Source organism: Oncorhynchus masou, chromosome 14 (genome assembly GCF_036934945.1).
Source record: "Oncorhynchus masou masou isolate Uvic2021 chromosome 14, UVic_Omas_1.1, whole genome shotgun sequence".
Lineage (NCBI taxonomy): Eukaryota > Metazoa > Chordata > Actinopteri > Salmoniformes > Salmonidae > Oncorhynchus > Oncorhynchus masou.
The window spans coordinates 36,471,311-36,489,088 of record NC_088225.1 but is presented as its reverse complement, the minus strand read 5'-3'; the positions used below and the strand labels follow the sequence as shown (position 1 = coordinate 36,489,088).

Sequence of the window (17,778 nt, the reverse complement as noted above, 5' to 3'; positions counted from 1 at the left end):
TCCCCTCCATTCTGTCCAGATAGACGACATCCAGAATGCTTTCCCCTCCATTCTGTCCAGATAGACTACATCCAGAATGCTTTCCCCTCCATTCTGTCCAGATAGACGACATCCAGAATGCTTTCCCCTCCATTCTGTCCAGATAGACGACATCCAGAATGCTTTCCCTTCCATTCTGTCCAGATAGACGACATCCAGAATGCTTTCCCTCCATTCTGTCCAGTGGACAGATTAGTGGCTGCTGCAATCTGGTAAATAGTTTCACCATAGTCAGGAACCAGCAGGAAGGTTGACTGTAAAATCTACTTCCTGCTATTAGGGAGAGGCAATATAAAAAACATTTTTTATTCAGGCCCACTTTAAATTTGAGCTTTTTAACTAGATAATCCTTGTCAAATCAAATACCCACATATGTATAGGCGGAAACCTGATCGATGGGAGAACCATCCAATGAATAAATATGTAGTCCATCTTTAGCCTTTCCCACATTATTAAGTACACATTTTCAAACCAACCCGGGCTTTCTGTAAGGTAACAAGGTCAGATTGCAACTCTAACATAGCCTGGGCAACAGTTAGGTCATTGGCATACTGTTAAGGCTTTCTTCCGTCGAAGGAGAGGAGGACCAAAATGCAGTGTGGTTATTTGTAAACATATTTAATAAAGAATATGACGATACAATACAAAACAATAAACATAACGTGAAAAACCTAAACAGCCTTATCTGGTGCAAACATACACAGAGACAAGAACAATCACCCACGAAACACTCAAAGAATATGGCTGCCTAAATATGGTTCCCAATCAGAGACAACGATAAACACCTGCCTCTGATTGAGAACCACTCCAGGCAACCATAGACTTTTCTAGACAACCCCACTAACCACAATCCCATAACCTACAACAAAACCCCTAGACAAAACACACCACAATAAATAACCCATGTCACACCCTGGCCTGACCAAAATAATAAAGAAAACACAAAATACTAAGACCAGGGCGTGACACATACATCACAGTGTCATCTGCATACAGATGAATATAAAAATGTTTTAACAGATATACCAATGTTATTGATTATAAATATTAAACAGAGCGGGTCCCAATACAGACCCCTGCTGTACACCTAAAAATCACACATCGTGGCCTATTAGACAGATCATTCTCAAACCACTTGCAAGAAGGCTGATCCAGGCCTTAGCCAGCTTTTTGAATGAGAATGTAATGGTAAACCGTGTCAAAAGGCCTCAGAAAAGATCTACAAATAAGTTAGCACAATGTTTTGTTACCATCTAAGCAAAACTTTGGAAAGTTGAGATAACTATCGTCCAATTTAAGTTATATAATATACTAATAAGTTAGAGATAACTTTCGTGTAACGACGTTCTTCGTTTGTCGCAAGAAAGTCGGACCGAAATGCAGCGTGTGTGTGTGTGTGTGTGTGTGTGTGTGTGTGTGTGTGTGTGTGTGTGTGTGTGTGTGTGTGTGTGTGTGTGTGTGTGTGTGTGTGTGTGTGTTGGTTACTCATGTTCTTTAATAATGAAACAAATAACGGAACTATACATGAAATAACTAATAAATATAAAACAACAAAACGGAACGTGAAACCTATTACAGCCTATCTGGTGAACACTACACAGAGACAGGAACAATCACCCACGAAATACAAAGTGAAAATACTAATAACTTGAGATAACTTTGGTCCACTCAAAAAGGACCTCCTCCTTTGTGTAGAGGAGGACATGTGCCGCTCTCCAGATCTTAGGGAAAACACCAGAAACAAGTGTCATGTTAAAATATAGGTTAATGATTCTTCAATAAGCAGAGAGATTAATAAAGAAGGGATTGAGAGAATCAGCCACTGTAAAAAAAAAATGACATAGATTTTTTTAGCAAGTCACTTACTTACATCATAAATATAAAATGGTTGAAATAGAGAAGATCTCTATGAGAAGAGCTATCGATCTGCAGCTCAGGCAGCGTGTGCTCTGTGAAGACAGCTGTCCCTCCTCTCCGTCCTCTAGGAAGAGCAGGCTAAGGAGCTGTGTGACTCCCTGTTGTACGGCGGCACCGTCGACCAGGTGTTACGGCGTTCTTCATTTGTCGAAAGAGAGTCGGACCGAAATGCAGCGTGTTGGTTACTCATGTTTTTAATAGACAAATGACGATACATGAAATAACAAAAAACAACAAACGGAACGTGAAAAACCTATACAGCCTGTCTGGTGAACACTAACACAGAGACAGGAACAATCACCCACGAAATACAAAGCGAAACCCAGGCTATCTAAATACGGTTCCCAATCAGAGACAACGAGAATCACCTGACTCTGATTGAGAACCGCCTCAGGCAGCCAAACCTATGCAACACACACCCCTAATCAGCCACAATCCCAATAACTAAAAAACCCCACTAAGAAATACAACAAACAATAAACCCATGTCACACCCTGGCCTGACCAACTAATTAACTAAAACACAAAATACTAAGACCAAGGCGTGACACCAGGAGAAGCTAATGGCGCCGAGCCGATGGAATGACGATGGAATAAGCAGGAAATACGGGAATCAGGATTTCTGGGAAAACAAGGGGAATTTTCTTCTTCATCTTCATCTTCTTCAGACTGTGTTTCTTGCCTGGAAAACTCCGGTCTATAAAGGACCTTGGTTTGGACCCGGCTGTTGGAGGTGTTATAGACAGGGCGCCTTGGATCAATAACTCAATAGAAACACATGATGTGAGCTCAGGAAAGAGGAGTTGTATTATTAAGGAGTGTCACTGGGGGTTCAGTCACTATCTGCTGCTTTCCTCCTGTAATGAAGGTGTGCATCCCGAATGGCACACTTTTTACTATATAGTGCACAACTTCCGACCAGAGCCCTATGGTCCCTGGTTAAAATAGTGCTCTATATGGGGAATAGGGTGCCATTTTGGAACGTAGACATGAAGGCGCCAGCAGCCTCAGCTGTAAATATCAGCTAAGTCCACAAACTGCCTAGAGAGGTAAACACTGAGCCGCTGCTCATTTTCTCTTGTACACGATGAGTAATGGGTTTGTCCACCTCCACTGTCTGCATCACAAAGGGTGGCCAACTCCCTTTTAAAGAATCCTCGTCATCTTATTGGATGAGGAGTGTGTCTACGGGCCTCTCTGGAGAGACCTTTGCAGTTTCTGATGTTAGCTGACTCTACAGAGGTGTTTTGTTAAGACGGTATATTAGACTCTACAGAGTGGTGTTTTGTTAAGACGGTATATTAGACTCTACAGAGGTGTTTTGTTAAGACGGTATATTAGACTCTACAGAGTGGTGTTTTGTTAAGACATTATATTAGACTCTACAGAGGTGTTTTGTTAAGACGGTATATTAGACTCTACAGAGTGGTGTTTTGTTAAGACAGTATATTAGACTCTACAGAGTGGTGTTTTGTTAATCCGTTATGTTGAACTCTACAGAGTGGTGTTTTGTTAAGACAGTATATTAGACTCTACAGAGTGGTGTTTTGTTAAGACAGTAGAGTGTAATATACTGTCTTAACAAAACACCACTCTGTAGAGTCTAATATACTGTCTTAACAAAACACCACTCTGTAGAGTTCAACATAACGGATTAACAAAACACCACTCTGTAGAGTCTAATATACTGTCTTAACAAAACACCACTCTGTAGAGTCTAATATAATGTCTTAACAAAACACCACTCTGTAGATTCTAATATACTGTCTTAACAAAACACCACTCTGTAGAGTGTAATATACTGTCTTAACAAAACACCACTCTGTAGAGTCTAATACACTGTCTTAACAAACACCACTCTGTAGATTCTAATATACTGTCTTAACAAAACACCACTCTGTAGAGTTTAATATACTGTCTTAAAAAAACAACACTCTGTAGATTCTAATATACTGTCTTAACAAAACACCACTCTGTAGAGTCTAATATACTGTCTTAACAAAACACCACTCTGTAGAGTCTAATATGCTGTCTTAACAAAACACCACTCTGTAGAGTATAATATACTGTCTTAAATACTCAACAATATATCTTACATTTAAATACTCACCAATATATCTTACATTTAAACACGGCTAAATACTCACCAATATATTTAACATTAAGACACAGCAAAATACTGCCCAAAAGGTGGTAATCATATGACAATGGTAATGATGAAGATGATGATAACGATAAATGCTTTAGTTACTGTAACTGTTCTTACTTAAAAGTTGTCTGTAAGAGTCTGTGAGGTTTTGTCCGCCTTCAAACGGGTTGACGAATGGCTGACAGAGCTTCTGGGCTGGGAGAGAAGACAGAACACATGGATCAGCCAATCACATCTTCCCTCCCTCATCTCCTCCCCCTCATCCCCCCCTCATCCCCCCCCTCATCTCCTACCCCCTCATCCCCCCTCATCTCCACCCTCATCTCCTCCCCCCCTCATCTCCTCCCACTCATTCCCCCCTCATCTCCCCCTCATCTCCTCCCACTCATTCCCCCTCATCCCCCCCCTCATCTCCTACCCCCTCATCCCCCCTCATCTCCACCCTCAAATCCTCCCTCCCTCATCTCCTCCCCCCCTCAACCCCCCCCTCATCTCCCCCTCACATCCTCCCTCCCTCATCTCCTCCCCCTCATCCCCCCTCATCTTCCCTCTCATCTCCTCCCTCATCTCCTCCCCCTCCTCTCCTCCCCCTCATTCCCCCCCTCATCTCCTCTCCCTCATCTCCTCCCCCTCATCTCCTCTCCCTCATCTCCTCCCCCTCATCTCCTCTCCCTCATCTCTTCTCCTCTCATCTCCTCTCCCTCATCTCCTCTCCCTCATCTCCTCCCCCTCATCTCCTCTCATCTCTTCCCCTCATCTCCTCTCCCTCATCTCCTCCCCCTCATCTCCTCCCCCTCATCTCCTCTCCCTCATCTCCTCTCCCTCATCTCCTCCCCCTCATCTCCTCCCCCTCATCTCATCTCTCCTCTCCCTCATCTCCTCTCCCTCATCTCCTCCCCCTCAACTCCTCCCCCTCATCTCCTCCCCCTCATCTCCTCCCCCTCATCTCCTCCCCCTCATCTCCTCCCCCTCATCTCCTCTCCCTCATCTCCTCTCCCTCATCTCCTCCCCCTCATCTCCTCTCCCTTATCTCCTCTCCCTCATCTCCTCCCCCTCATCTCCTCTCCCTCATCTCCTCCCCTCATCTCCTCCCCCTCATCTCCTCCCCCTCATCTCCTCCCCCTCATCTCCTCTCATCTCCTCTCATCTCCTCTCCCTCATCTCCTCCCCCTCATCTCCTCTCCCTCATCTCCTCTCCCTCATCTCCTCTCCCTCATCTCCTCTCATCTCCTCTCCCTCATCTCCTCTCATCTCCTCTCATCTCCTCTCCCTCATCTCCTCCCCCTCATCTCCTCTCCCTCATCTCCTCTCATCTCTTCCCCTCATCTCCTCCCCCTCATCTCCTCCCCCTCATCTCCTCTCCCTCATGTCATCTCCTCTCATCTCCTCTCCCTCATCTCCTCTCCCTCATCTCCTCTCCCTCATCTCCTCCCCCTCATCTCCTCCCCCTCATCTCCTCTCCCTCATCTCCTCTCCCTCATCTCCTCTCCCTCATCTCCTCTCATCTCCTCTCATCTCCTCTCCCTCATCTCCTCTCCCTCATCTCCTCTCATCTCCTCTCCCTCATCTCCTCTCATCTCCTCTCATCTCCTCTCCCTCATCTCCTCCCCTCATCTCCTCTCCCTCATCTCCTCTCATCTCTTCCCCTCATCTCCTCCCCCTCATCTCCTCTCCCTCATGTCATCTCCTCTCATCTCCTCTCCCTCATCTCCTCTCCCTCATCTCCTCCCCCTCATCTCCTCTCATCTCCTCTCCCTCATCTCCTCCCCCTCATCTCCTCTCCCTCATCTCCTCCCCCTCATCTCCTCCCCCTCATCTCCTCCCCCTCATCTCCTCCCCCTCATCTCCTCTCTTCCCCCTCATCTCCTCCCCCTCATCTCCTCCCCCTCATCTCCTCTCCCTCATCTCCTCCCCTCATCTCCTCTCCCTCATCTCCTCTCCCTCATCTCCTCTCCCTCATCTCCTCTCATCTCCTCTCATCTCCTCTCCCTCATCTCCTCCCCCTCATCTCCTCTCCCTCATCTCCTCTCATCTCTTCCCCTCATCTCCTCTCCCTCATCTCCTCCCCCTCATCTCCTCCCCCTCATCTCCTCTCCCTCATCTCTTCTCCCTCATCTCCTCTCCCTCATCTCCTCCCCCTCATCTCCTCCCCCTCATCTCCTCCCCCTCATCTCCTCCCCCTCATCTCCTCTCCCTCATCTCCTCTCCCTCATCTCCTCTCATCTCTTCCCCTCATCTCCTCTCCCTCATCTCCTCCCCCTCATCTCCTCCCGCTCATCTCCTCCCCCTCATCTCCTGCCCCTCATCTCCTCCCCTCATCTCCTCTCCCTCATCTCCTCTCCCTCATCTCCTCTCCCTCATCTCCTCCCCTCATCTCCTCCCCTCATCTCCTCCCCCTCATCTCTTCTCCTCTCATCTCCTCTCCCTCATCTCCTCCCCCTCATCTCCTCTCATCTCTTCCCCTCATCTCCTCTCCCTCATCTCCTCCCCCTCCTCTCCTCCCGCTCATCTCCTCCCCTCATCTCCTCCCCCTCATCTCCTCCGCCTCATCTCCTCCCCCTCATCTCCTCTCCCTCATCTCCTCTCCCTCATCTCCTCCCCCTCATCTCCTCCCCCTCATCTCCTCCCCCTCATCTCATCTCTCCTCTCCCTCATCTCCTCTCCCTCATCTCCTCCCCCTCAACTCCTCCCCCTCAACTCCTCTCCCTCCTCTCCTCCCCCTCATCTCCTCCCCTCATCTCCTCCCCCTCTCTCCTCCCCCTCATCTCCTCTCCCTCATCTCCTCTCCCTCATCTCCTCCCCTCAACTCCTCCCCCTCAACTCCTCTCCCTCCTCTCCTCCCCCTCATCTCCTCCCCCTCATCTCCTCCCCCTCATCTCCTCCCCCTCATCTCCTCTCCCTCATCTCCTCCCCCTCATCTCCTCTCATCTCCTCTCCCTCATCTCCCCCCCCTCATCTCCTCTCCCTCATCTCTTCCCCCTCATCTCCTCCCCCTCATCTCCTCTCCCTCATCTCCTCCCCCTCATCTCCTCTCCCTCATCTCCTCTCCCTCATCTCCTCTCATCTCCTCTCATCTCCTCTCCCTCATCTCCTCCCCTCATCTCCTCTCCCTCATCTCCTCTCATCTCTTCCCCATCTCCTCTCCCTCATCTCCTCCCCTCATCTCCTCCCCCTCATCTCCTCCCCCTCATCTCCTCTCCTCTCATCTCCTCCCCCTCATCTCCTCTCCCTCATCTCCTCTCCCTCATCTCCTCCCCCTCATCTCCTCCCCTCATCTCCTCCCCTCATCTCCTCCCCCTCATCTCCTCTCCCTCATCTCCTCTCCCTCATCTCCTCTCCCTCATCTCCTCCCCTCATCTCCTCCCCTCATCTCCTCCCCCTCATCTCCTCCCCTCATCTCTTCTCCTCTCATCTCCTCTCCCTCATCTCCTCTCCCTCATCTCCTCTCATCTCTTCCCCTCATCTCCTCTCCCTCATCTCCTCCCCCTCATCTCCTCCCGCTCATCTCCTCCCCCTCATCTCCTCCCCCTCATCTCCTCCCCCTCATCTCCTCTCCCTCATCTCCTCTCCCTCATCTCCTCTCCCTCATCTCCTCCCCCTCATCTCCTCCCCCTCATCTCCTCCCCCTCATCTCCTCCCCCTCATATCTTCTCCTCTCATCTCCTCTCCCTCATCTCCTCTCCCTCATCTCCTCTCATCTCTTCCCCTCATCTCCTCTCCCTCATCTCCTCCCCCTCTTCTCCTCCCGCTCATCTCCTCCCCCCTCATCTCCTCCCCCTCATCTCCTCCGCCTCATCTCCTCCCCCTCATCTCCTCTCCCTCGTCTCCTCTCCCTCATCTCCTCCCCTCATCTCCTCCCCCCTCATCTCCTCCCCCTCATCTCATCTCTCCTCTCCCTCATCTCCTCTCCCTCATCTCCTCCCCCTCATCTCCTCTCCCTCATCTCCTCTCCCTCATCTCCTCCCCTCATCTCCTCCCCTCATCTCCTCCCCTCATCTCCTAACCCTCATCTCCTCCCCCTCATTTCCTCCCCCTCATCTCCTCTCCCTCATCTCCTCTCCCTCATCTCCTCCCCCTCATCTCCTCCCCCTCATCTCCTCTCCCTCATCTCCTCTCCCTCATCTCCTCCCCTCATCTCCTCTCCCTCATCTCCTCTCCCTCATCCCCTCTCCCTCATCTCCTCTCATCTCCTCTCCCTCATCTCCTCTCATCTCCTCTCCCTCATCTCCTCCCCCTCATCTCCTCGCCCTCATCTCCTCTCATCTCTTCCCTCATCTCTTCCCCTCATCTCCTCTCCCTCATGTCATCTCCTCTCATCTCCTCTCCCTCATCTCCTCTCCCTCATCTCCTCCCCCTCATCTCCTCTCATCTCTTCCCCTCATCTCCTCTCCCTCATCTCCTCCCCCTCATCTCCTCCCCCGCATCTCCTCCCCTCATCTCCTCCCCCTCATCTCCTCTCCTCTCATCTCCTCCCCTCATCTCCTCCCCCTCATCTCCTCCCCTCATCTCCTCCCCCTCATCTCCTCTCCCTCATCTCCTCCCCTCATCTCCTCTCCCTCATCTCCTCCCCTCATCTCCTCCCCTCATCTCCTCTCCCTCATCTCCTCCCCTCATCTCCTCCCCCTCATCTCCTCCCCCTCATCGCCTCCCCTCATCTCGTCCCCCTCATCTCATCTCCTCTCATCTCCTCTCCCTCATCTCTTCCCCTCATCTCCTCTCCCTCATCTCCTCCCCCTCATCTCCTCCCCTCATCTCCTCCCCCTCATCTCCTCTCCCTCATCTCCTCTCCCTCATCTCTCCCCCTCATCTCTTCCCCTCATCTCCTCTCCCTCATCTCCTCCCCCTCATCTCCTCCCCCTCATCTCCTCCCCTCATCTCCCTCATCTCCTCCCCCTCATCTCCTCCCCATCATCTCCTCTCCCTCATCTCCTCCCCCTCATCTCCTCTCCCTCATCTCCTCCCCCTCATCTCCTCTCCCTCATCTCTTCCCCCTCATCTCCTCCCCCTCATCTCCTCTCCCTCATCTCCTCTCCCTCATTCACTCATCTCCTCTTCCTCATCTCCTCTCCCTCATCTCCTCCCCCTCATCTCCTCCCCCTCATCTCCTCTCCCTCATCTCCTCCCTCTCATCTCCTCCCTCTCATCTCCCTCATCTCCTCCCCCTCATCTCCTCCCCCTCATCTCCTCTCCCTCATCTGATAATAGAATGTCTGATAATAGAATGTCTGATAATAGAATGTTTGATAATAGAATGTCTGATACTAGAATGTCTAATATAATATCTGATAATAGAATATCTGATAATAGAATGTCTGATAATAGAATGTCTGATAATAGAATGTCTGATAATAGAATGTCTGATAAAAGAATGTCTGATAATAGAATGTCTGATAATAGAATGTCTGATAATAGAATGTCTGATAATAGAATGTCTGATAATAGAATGTCTGATAATAGAATGTCTGATAATAGAATGTCTAATATAATATCTGATAATAGAATGTCTGATAATAGAATATCTGATAATAGAATGTCTGAGAATAGAATATCTGATAATAGAATGTCTGATAATAGAATGTCTGAGACTAGAATGTCTGATAATAGAATATCTGATAATAGAATGTCTGATAATAGAATGTCTGATAATAGAATGTCTGATAATAGAATGTCTGAAAATAGAATGTCTAATATAATATCTGATAATAGAATGTCTGATAATAGAATATCTGATAATAGAATGTCTGATAATAGAATGTCTGATAATAGAATGTCTGAGAATAGAATGTCTGATAATAGAATGTCTGATAATAGAATGTCTGATAATAGAATGTCTGATAATAGAATATCAGATAATAGAATGTCTGATAATAGAATGTCTGATAATAGAATGTCTGATAATAGAATGTCTGATAATAGAATGTCTGAAAATAGAATGTCTAATATAATATCTGATAATAGAATGTCTGATAATAGAATATCTGATAATAGAATGTCTGATAATAGAATGTCTGATAATAGAATGTCTGATAATAGAATGTCTGATAATAGAATGTCTGAGAATAGAATGTCTGATAATAGAATGTCTGATAATAGAATGTCTGATAATAGAATATCTGATAATAGAATGTCTGATAATAGAATGTCTGATAATAGAATGTCTGATAATAGAATATCTGATAATAGAATGTCTGATAATAGAATATCTGATAATAGAATGTCTGATAATAGAATGTCTGATAATAGAATATCTGATAATAGAATGTCTGATAATAGAATGTCTGATAATAGAATGTCTGATAATAGAATGGCTGATATAATGTCTGATAATAGAATGTCTGATAATAGAATGTCTGATAATAGAATGTCTGATAATAGAATATCTGATAATAGAATGTCTGATAATAGAATGTCTGATAATAGAATATCTGATAATAGAATGTCTGATAATAGAATGTCTAATAATAGAATGTCTGATAATAGAATGTCTGATAATAGAATATCTGATAATAGAATGTCTGATAATAGAATGTCTAATAATAGAATGTCTGATAATAGAATGTCTGATAATAGAATATCTGATAATAGAATGTCTGATAATAGAATGTCTGATAATAGAATGTCTGATAATAGAATGTCTGATAATAGAATGTCTGATAATAGAATATCTGATAATAGAATGTCTGCCATCTAGCTGACACTTTAGCTGAAACTTATCCAAAGCATCTTAAAGCCATGTAGTACCATGCTGTACCAGCTGAGCTACAGAGGTCTACACTATACATGTTATAACCTGGTAGTACCAGCTGAGCTACAGAGGACTACACTATACATGTTATAACCTGGTAGTACCATGCTGTACCAGCTGAGCTACAGGGAACTACACTATACATGTTATAACCTGGTAGTACCATGCTGTACCAGCTGAGCTACAGAGGACTACACTATACATGTTATAACCTGGTAGTACCATGCTGTACCAGCTGAGCTACAGAGGACTACACTATACATGTTATAACCTGGTAGTACCATGCTGTACCAGCTGAGCTACAGGGAACTACACTATACATGTTATAACCTGGTAGTACCATGCTGTACCAGCTGAGCTACAGAGGACTACACTATACATGTTATAACCTGGTAGTACCATGCTGTACCAGCTGAGCTACAGGGGACTACACTATACATGTTATAACCTGGTAGTACCATGCTGTACCAGCTGAGCTACAGAGGACTACACTATACATGTTATAACCTGGTAGTACCATGCTGTACCAGCTGAGCTACAGAGGACTACACTATACATGTTATAACCTGGTAGTACCATGCTTTACCAGCTGAGCTACAGAGGACTACACTATACATGTTATAACCTGGTAGTACCATGCTGTACCAGCTGAGCTACAGGGGACTACACTATACATGTTATAACCTGGTAGTACCAGCTGAGCTACAGGGGACTACACTATACATGTTATAACCTGGTAGTACCAGCTGAGCTACAGGGGACTACACTATACATGTTATAACCTGGTAGTACCATGCTGTACCAGCTGAGCTACAGAGGACTACACTATACATGTTATAACCTGGTAGTACCATGCTGTACCAGCTGAGCTACAGGGAACTACACTATACATGTTATAACCTGGTAGTACCATGCTGTACCAGCTGAGCTACAGAGGACTACACTATACATGTTATAACCTGGTAGTACCATGCTGTACCAGCTGAGCTACAGAGGACTACACTATACATGTTATAACCTTGTAGTACCATGCTGTACCAGCTGAGCTACAGAGGACTACACTATACATGTTATAACCTGGTAATACCAGCTGAGCTACAGAGGACTACACTATACATGCTATAACCTGGTAGTACCAGCTGAGCTACAGGGGACTACACTATACATGTTATAACCTGGTAGTACCATGCTGTACCAGCTGAGCTACAGAGGACTACACTATACATGTTATAACCTGGTAGTACCATGCTGTACCAGCTGAGCTACAGAGGACTACACTATACATGTTATAACCTGGTAGTACCAGCTGAGCTACAGAGGACTACACTATACACGCTATAACCTGATAGTACCATGCTGTACCAGCTGAGCTACAGGGAACTACACTATACATGTTATAACCTGGTAGTACCAGCTGAGCTGCAGGGGACTACACTATACATGTTATAACCTGGTAGTACCATGCTGTACCAGCTGAGCTACAGGGGACTACACTATACATGTTATAACCTGGTAGTACCATGCTGTACCAGCTGAGCTACAGGGGACTACACTATACATGCTATAACCTGATATTACCAGCTGAGCTACAGGGGACTACACTATACATGTTATAACCTGGTAGTACCAGCTGAGCTACAGGGGACTACACTATACATGATATAACCTGGTAGTACCATGCTGTACCAGCTGAGCTACAGGGGACTACACTATACATGCTATAACCTGATAGTACCATGCTGTACCAGCTGAGCTACAGGGGACTACACTGTACATGTTATAACCTGGTAGTACCAGCTGAGCTACAGGGAACTACACTATACATGTTATAACCTGGTAGTACCAGCTGAGCTACAGGGAACTACACTATACATGCTATAACCTGGTAGTACCAGCTGAGCTACAGGGGACTACACTATACATGTTATAACCTGGTAGTACCATGCTGTACCAGCTGAGCTACAGAGGACTACACTATACATGTTATAACCTGGTAGTACCAGCTGAGCTACAGGGGACTACACTATACATGCTATAACCTGGTAGTACCAGCTGAGCTACAGGGGACTACACTATACATGCTATAACCTGGTTGTACCAGCTGAGCTACAGGGGACTACACTATACATGCTATAACCTGGTAGTACCAGCTGAGCTACAGGGGACTACACTATACATGCTATAACCTGGTTGTACCAGCTGAGCTACAGATGGTCACACTAAACCACAAAGGACCAGTATCTGACTCACTGCTCAAAGAAAAGTAACACGCAGTGACTTACAGTTGCAGGTCCTCCATAGTCCTGAGTGTGAGTTGAGAGAGAGGTTGGAGATGTTTTCCCTCTGAGCGACATCTATGAGGTACCAGTAGTCTGTCCCTATAGCCACCCCCAGCAACACAAAACTGGACACTCCACACACAGCTACAAACAGTGCCAGAGCTCCCAGAGTCATCCTCACCATACCGAGAAGAGGAGAGGAGAGAGGAGAGAGGGAAACAGAGAGAGTGATAGACGTGGTGAGGCAAATCAGAGCGAGAAAGAAAGAGATGTACAGAGCATGAGGGAGTGAGAAAGAGAAATGAAGAGAAACACAGAGGGAGAGAGTAGGAGAACAAGAAGAGAGAGAGAGGGGGGAAGAGAGAGGAAGAGAGAGGGAAAGGGAGAGAAACACAGAGAGAGGGATAGAGGAAGAGGACAAGAAGAGAGTTAGAGAGAGAGGAAGGAGGAGAGAGGGAAAGGGAGAGAAGCACAGAGGGAGAGAGGAAGATTACAAGAAGAGAGAGAGAGAGAGAGGGGGGGGAAAGGGAGGGAATCAGAGAGGGTAAAAGTCAGAAGATAGAGCGAGGGAGATGAAGATTATCATTGAAAAAGTCAATAATAATAATAATTTGAGAGAGAGAGAGGAACAGAGAGAGAGAGAGGAACAGAGAGAGAGAGGAACAGAGAGAGAGAGGAACAGAGGGAGAGAGGAACAGAGAGAGAGAGAGAGGGGAACAGAGAGAGGAACAGAGAGAGAGAGAGAGAGAGAGAGAGAGAGAGAGAGAGAGGAACAGAGAGAGAGAGAGGAACAGAGAGAGAGGAACAGAGAGAGAGGAACAGAGAGAGAGAGAGGAACAGAGAGAGAGAGAGGAACAGAGAGAGCGAGAGGAACAGAGAGAGAGAGAGAGAGAGAGAGAGAGAGAGAGAGAGGAACAGAGAGAGAGAGAGGAACAGAGAGAGAGAGAGGAACAGAGAGAGAGGAACAGAGAGAGAGAGAGGAACAGAGAGAGAGATTAGGTGGGAGTGAGAGATCAGAGCTGTTGTGTCTCTATGTCAGAGTGTGTATCTGCCATCTGTGGAGTGGAGGTGTATCTCTGTGTCCTGGTCTGGTACTGAAGTAGTCTACCTACCACCGGGTTTCCCAAACTCAGTCTCGGGGCCCGTCTGTGCACGTTTAGGTTTTTCCTCTAGCGCTACACAGCTGATTTAAATAATTAAAGGTTGATGATGAGTTGGTTATTGTAATCAGCTGTGTATTGCTAGGGGAAAGATATAAACGTGCACCCTTGGGGTGTGTGTGTGGGTGGGGTGGGGTGGGTACAGGACCAAGAGGTGCCCAGGACCCAGAGGGTGGGTGAGGAACAAGTTTGGAAAACCCTGTCCTACAAGACGGTCGATCAGTAGAGTGTAGTACCGTCCTGGGCCAGATGAGGGTAGCGTGGGACAGACATTGTGCATTTTGAATGTTCGTTATGATCTCTGTGTATGTATCAGTAGCATCAGTAGTAACACTAGTATCACTAGTATCACTAGTAGTATCACTAGTAGTATCACTAGTAGTATCACTAGTATCACTAGTAGTATCACTAGTACTATCACTAGTATCACTAGTACTATCACTAGTATCACTAGTATCACTAGTAGTATCACTAGTATCACTAGTATCACTAGTAGTATCACTAGTATCACTAGTACTATCACTAGTATCACTAGTAGCAATATTAGTATCAGTAGTATCACTAGTATCACTAGTATCACTAGTAGCAATATTAGTATCAGTAGTATCAATAGTAGTATCACTAGTATCACTAGTAGTATCACTAGTATCAATAGTAGTATCACTAGTATCAGTAGTAGTATCACTAGTATCACTAGTAGTATGACTAGTATCAATAGCAGTATCACTAGAATCAATAGTAGTATCACTGGTATCAATAGTAGTATCAGTAGTGTAAGTAGTAACACTAGTATCAATAGTAGTATCAGTAGTATCACTAGTATCAATAGTAGTATCACTAGTATCAATAGTAGTATCACCAGTATCAATAGTAGTATCACTCGTAGTATCACTAGTATCACTAGTAGTATGACTAGTATCACTAGCAGTATCAGTAGCGTAAGTAGTAACACTAGTATCAATAGTAGTATCAGTAGTATCATTAGAAGTATCACTAGTAGTATCACTAGTATCACTAGTAGTATCAGTAGCAGCAGTAGTAGTAACACTAGTATCAGTAGTATCACTAGTATCAATAGTAGTATCAGTAGTATCACTAGTAGTATCACTAGTATCACAAGTAGTATCACTAGTATCAATAGTAGTATCAGTTGTATCACTAGTATCAATAGTAGTATCAGTAGTATCACTAGTAGTATCACTAGTATCACAAGTAGTATCACTAGTATCAATAGTAGTATCAGTAGTATCAGTAGTAGTATCATTAGAAGTATCACTAGTAGTATCACTAGTAGTATCACTAGTATCAGTAGTAGTATCACTAGCATCAATAGTAGTATGACTAGTATCAATAGCAGTATCACTAGTATCAATAGTAGTATCACTGGTATCAATAGCAGTATCAGTAGCGTAAGTAGTAACACTAGTATCAGTAGTATTACTAGTATCAATAGTAGTATCAGTACTACCAGTATTATCACTAGTATCATTAGAAGTATCACTAGTAGTATCACTAGCAGTATCACTAGTATCAATAGTTGTATCAGTAGTATCAATAGTAGTATCAGTAGTATCACTAGTATTATCGATAGTAGTATCACTAGTAGTATCACTAGTATTATCGATAGTAGTATCACTAGTAGTATCACTAGTATTATCGATAGTAGTATCACTAGTAGTATCACTAGTATCACTAGTAGTATCACTAGTATCAATAGTAGTATCACTAGTATCAATAGTAGTATCAGTAGCGTCAGTAGTAACACTGGTATCAGTAGTATCACTAGTATCAATAGTAGTATCAGTACTACCAGTATTATCACTAGTATCAGTAGTATCACCTGCCTGATGACTCCTTGCTGTACCCAGTCCACCTGGCCGTGCTGCTGCTCCAGTTTCAACTGTTCTGCCTGCTGCTATGGAACCCTGACCCGTTCACCGGACGTGCTACCTGTCCCAGACCTGCTGTTTTCAACTCTCTAGAGACAGCAGGAGTGGTAGAGATGCTCTCAATGATCGGCTATGAAAAGCCAACTGACATTTACTCCTGAGGTGCTGACCTTTTGCACCCTCGACAACCACTGTGATTATTATTATTTGACCCAGTTGGTCATCTATGAACATTTGAACATCTTGGCCATGTTCTGTTATAATCTCCACCCGGCACAGCCAGAAGAGGACTGGCTACCCCTCATAGCCTGGTTCCTTTCTAGGTTTCTTCCTAGGTTTTGGCCTTTCTAGGGAGTTTTTCCTAGCCACCGTGCTTCTACACCTGCATTGCTTGCTGTTTGGGGTTTTAGGCTGGTTTCTGTACAGCACTTTGTGACATCAGCTGATGTAAAAAGGGCTTCATAAATACATTCCATTGATTGATAGTATCAGTACTATCAGTAAAATCAGTAGTAGTGACAGAAGTATCAGTAGTATCTGTATCAGTAGTACTATCAGTAAAATCAGGAGTAGTATCAGTATTGGTATCAGTAGTAGTATCAGTAGTATCAGTATTGGTATCAGTAGTATCAGTAGTACTATCAGTAAAATCAGGAGTAGTATCAGTATTGGTATCAGTAGTAGTATCTGTAGTATCAGTAGTACTATCAGTAATATCAGGAGTAGTATCAGTATTGGTATCAGTAGTAGTATCAGTAGTATACGTAGTATCAATAGCATCAGTAGTATTATACATAGTGTCAGTAGTAGCATGAGTAGAATTAGTAGCATCAATAGTAACAGTAGCATAAGTAGTAGTATCAGTAGTATCAGCAGCATTAGTAGTTGTATCAGTATCATTAGTAGTTGTATCAGTATCATCAGTAGTAGTATCAGTAGTATCAGTTGCACCAGTAGGATTAGTAGCATCGGTAGTTGTAATAGTAGTAGCAACAGTATTATCAGTTGCATCAGTAGTAGTATCAGTAATAATACCAGTAGTAGTATCAGTAGCATCAGTAGTAGTATCAGTAATAATACCAGTAATAGTATCAGTAGTATCAGTAGTTTCATTAGTATCAGTAGTAGTATCAGTAGCATCAGTAGTAGTATCAGTAGCAACAGTAGTATCAGTAATAATACCAGTAGTAGTATCAGTAGTATCAGCAGCATCAGTAGTATCAGTAGTATCAGTAGTATCAGTAGCATCAGTAGTATCAGTAGTATCAGTAGTATCAGTAGTATCAGTAGCAACAGTAGTATCAGTAATAATACCAGTAGTAGTATCAGTAGTATCAGTAGTATCAGTAGCATCAGTAGTAGTATCAGTAGTAGTATCAGTAGTATCAGTAGTATCAGTAGTATCAGTAGTATCAGTAGCAACAGTAGTATCAGTAGTATCAGTAGTTTCATTAGTATCAGTAGTATCAGTAGTTTCATTAGTATCAGTAGTAGTATCAGTAGCATCAGTAGCATCAGTAGTATCAGTAGTATCAGTAGTATCAGTAGTATCAGTAGTATCAGTAGTAGTATCAGTAGTATCAGTAGTATCAGTAGTATCA

At 44.8% G+C, this 17,778-nt stretch overlaps 1 protein-coding gene across 1 annotated transcript in view; it reads right to left on the bottom strand.

Annotated features, from left to right (window-relative positions):
* LOC135553791 (transmembrane protein 114-like) overlaps window positions 1-13,509 on the bottom strand; it is a 39,873-nt gene extending 26,364 nt beyond the window's left edge. The window contains exons 1-2 of the mRNA XM_064985738.1: window positions 13,132-13,509; window positions 4,222-4,299 (exon numbers count right to left, since the gene is read on the bottom strand). Of these exons, the coding sequence (XP_064841810.1) occupies window positions 4,222-4,299; window positions 13,132-13,312 (259 nt within the window). The 5' untranslated portion in view covers window positions 13,313-13,509. The remainder of the gene's footprint in view (window positions 1-4,221; window positions 4,300-13,131) is intronic.
* Between the last annotated feature and the right edge of the window lie 4,269 nt (window positions 13,510-17,778).